The 3,015-nt window shown below is 49.0% G+C and overlaps 1 protein-coding gene across 1 annotated transcript; it reads right to left on the reverse strand.

Moving 5' to 3' along the window:
- Positions 1–2,114: 2,114 nt before the first annotated feature.
- LOC118507936 (craniofacial development protein 2-like) lies at positions 2,115–2,765 on the reverse strand. Its single transcript, XM_036047247.1, has one exon. The coding sequence runs from the start codon at positions 2,763–2,765 to the stop codon at positions 2,115–2,117; it is 651 nt and encodes a 216-aa protein (XP_035903140.1).
- Positions 2,766–3,015: the final 250 nt, after the last annotated feature.

The raw sequence follows: 3,015 nt of genomic DNA on the forward strand, positions 1-3,015 counted from the left end.
TTCCGACGAGCTCGGAGAGCTTGGTCGTTACCAATTTGTCCTCGTTACGACATTTAGCGACAAAACGTTTAGCTTCTGCTCAATTCCTCTCCACATTGATCACAGCAGGTTTCTTCAACTGTTACCGTTTGCGTAATCGATACCACTTGTTAACCGTGGTTTTGTTTACGTTGAATTCAATGAATTATTCTTAGATGTCTTAAATCAAAATCTGCCTTAGGATATGATACAGCACGTTATGCGTTTTGACTTTCAGCGGATGGAATGCCGCGTGCTCTCCTTTAAAGCTGACTGGCAAAACTAGCCACAGAGAAGAATACTTACTTATTTATCCGGCGCTACAACCGCTTCGCGGTCTTGGCCTGCTGCAACAATCCCCGCTGCCGCTCACGGTCCAGCACCTTTGTCTGCCGATCAATTATTTCGACCGTTCTGGCGGACGCACAAACGGCATCAATCCATCTCAATTTGGACTTAACACGCCTTTTCTGTCCGTAAGAACTTTACGGGATGGGTCGTCCGATGTCATTCTCATGACGTGATCAGCCCACCGGAGCATGGCGAGTCTAATTCGCTGCACAGTGGAGAGCGGCTGTTCCATTATCCTTCCTCATATACGGGGCCAAAAATCCTTCTGAGCATCTTACTCCCGAACGCGGCTAAGAGGGTTCCGTCAGTTTTGGAAATGAACTCCTCTGAGACATGGACTCCGATGTCTCAGAGGCGTATGTGAGTACTGGGACTATAAATGTTCTGTACAGTCCCAGATTCGTCCATCGCGACAGGTATTTATAGTGGAGAAGATTCCTCAGGCTGTAGTATGTCCAGTTGGCAACCAGCATCCTTGCGAGTAACTGAACATCAATATTATTGTTGGTGCTGACTTTTGACCCTAGATAGGTGAAGTTTTGGACGACTTCGAAGGTGCGGTCACCTATCTGTACATCACCTCTGCGTTAATCCGTGTTTGTTAGCAGGGCCGCTGGTGGTGCTACCATCATTTTCGTTTTCGCCTCGTTAATCTCCAACCCGTTCCGGTCCGGTGGCCGAGGCGACAGCGGCGCCGGTCTTCACACGACAGGGCCGGGGTTCAAATCCCATCCAGACCGCCTCCCCGTACGCAAGGCTGACTACTTTTCTACGGGTAAAATTAAGTCACAGAAAGTCAGAAATGGCAGGCCGAGACCTCTCAAGGTTGTAGTGCTACAGAAGAAGAAGAAGAATATCCGTGTAATTGCTGCACTCTAGCCTATCTCCCTTCTTGTATATGGGATAAATGATGCCAAGATTCCAATCACAAGGCATCGATTCCCTATCCCATACCTCAGTAATAATTTGATGAATTTCCTGTTCGAGTGCTGCACCACCGTTTTTGATCAGTTCGGCTACTATTCCATCGGTGCCTGGTGCCTTGTTGTTCTTGAGCCGACGGATGGCCATTCGTGTTTCATCTATGCTAGGTGGCAGTAGCATGATATCATTTGCTAGTGGAGCCTCTAGCTGTTCGTTGAACTGATCATTTAGCAATTCATCAAAGTACTGAGCCCATCGCGAGAGGACCTCTTGCTGGTAACTGACCAGATCCCCATCCTTATTCCGACAGCAGGTCACCTTAGGTCTAAAGTTATTTCGGCGACCTGCTATCTCCTGGTAAAACTATAAGATCTGTAACGCACACTGATTTCTTGAAGTTCCCGCACCCGCTGCTCTTCCCAAAGATGTTTTTTGGTGCGGTGAACTCTTTTCTCTTTTCTCCTGAGCCGTGAGTCTTCCTCTGCGCATGCCCACATTCAATGCCGCTGCTGCATTACTCGGTATGCGCAGTTGCGGTACGTTCGGTCACTTGTTTGTCATTCTTCGACGAACCAGCCAGATCTGGTGTTGTCCCGACGTGGTGGGAGTGTGGAATTGGCACAGATTATTATTTTTGTTTTTAGAGCGTTCCACCGTTCGCTCGTAGTTTCGTATACGTTTTCTGGTAGTAGAGCCTCTCCTAAAGCGGATTTGAATGCCTGTTGGACATGACTGTCCTTTAGGGAGTCCGTGTTGAGTCGAGCCTGCGTGTTAATTCCACCCCCATTGCCGCGGGGACGGGCGATTCTGCAACAAATCACTTAGCCAATCAAATAGTGATCGGAATCGATGTTGGTCCCTTGATACGTTCTGACGTTCAACAAGCTCGACTGTCTTCGGCGGCTAATCAACACGTGGTCTATCTGATTGGAAGTGACTTCATCCGCGGGCACCCACGTAGCTTTGTACCCCTCTCGGCGCGCAAACTTGGTACTTCCCACAACCAGATTGTTTGCAGCTGCAAACTGGACCAATCTACTACCATTGTCGTTACTGTGCTCATGTAGGCTGTGACTTCGAATGTATTGGCGGTACATTGGCTCTCTACCGACGTTTGCATTGAAGTCCCCCAGGATGATTTCAACATCATGCTTGGGACACTGGTCAATGATTTTTGTGAGGCGGCCGTAGAACAGGTTCTTCTGCTCTTCATCCTTGTCTTCGGTAGGAGCTTGAACGTTGATGAGGCTGATGTTGAAGAATCTGCCTCGCATGTGCAGGGTGCATAGCCTATCATTGATAGCCTTGAAGCCTATGATTTCGAATTTCAGCCGCGGACCGACGGCGAAAACCGTTCCGAGCATATGGTGGCGGTCGTGGCAGCTGAAGTAAATGTCGTAGCGGCTACTGCCACGCCTGTTATGCACACCATTCCCTAACCAACGGATCTCTTGTAGAGCTACGCTGTCCATGTTCAGTATGGCTAGGGCGTCATCTAGTTGCTTCAAGGCTCCGGCTCTGTAGAGAGTGCGTACGTTCCATGAGCCCATCAGAAAAATATTTTTAGGACGGTGCGGGGGTCTGTTATCGTGAATTCCGGGTATCGAATAACTGTCTCTGCTTTCTGTAGTCGCTAGGTTACTTGAGGCAGGGTGACTGGCCCTACGCTGAAGCCCACAGGTACCTTTGAAGGGCCTCGTGGCAGTTCGGTTTAAAGTCTGA

Source organism: Anopheles stephensi, chromosome 2 (genome assembly GCF_013141755.1).
Source record: "Anopheles stephensi strain Indian chromosome 2, UCI_ANSTEP_V1.0, whole genome shotgun sequence".
In the NCBI taxonomy this organism is placed as follows: domain Eukaryota; kingdom Metazoa; phylum Arthropoda; class Insecta; order Diptera; family Culicidae; genus Anopheles; species Anopheles stephensi.

Excerpts from the sequence above, each read along its gene's own strand:
- LOC118507936 (XM_036047247.1), bottom strand. The coding sequence starts at position 2,765 with ATGGACAGCGTAGCTCTACAAGAGATCCGTTGGTTAGGGAATGGTGTG.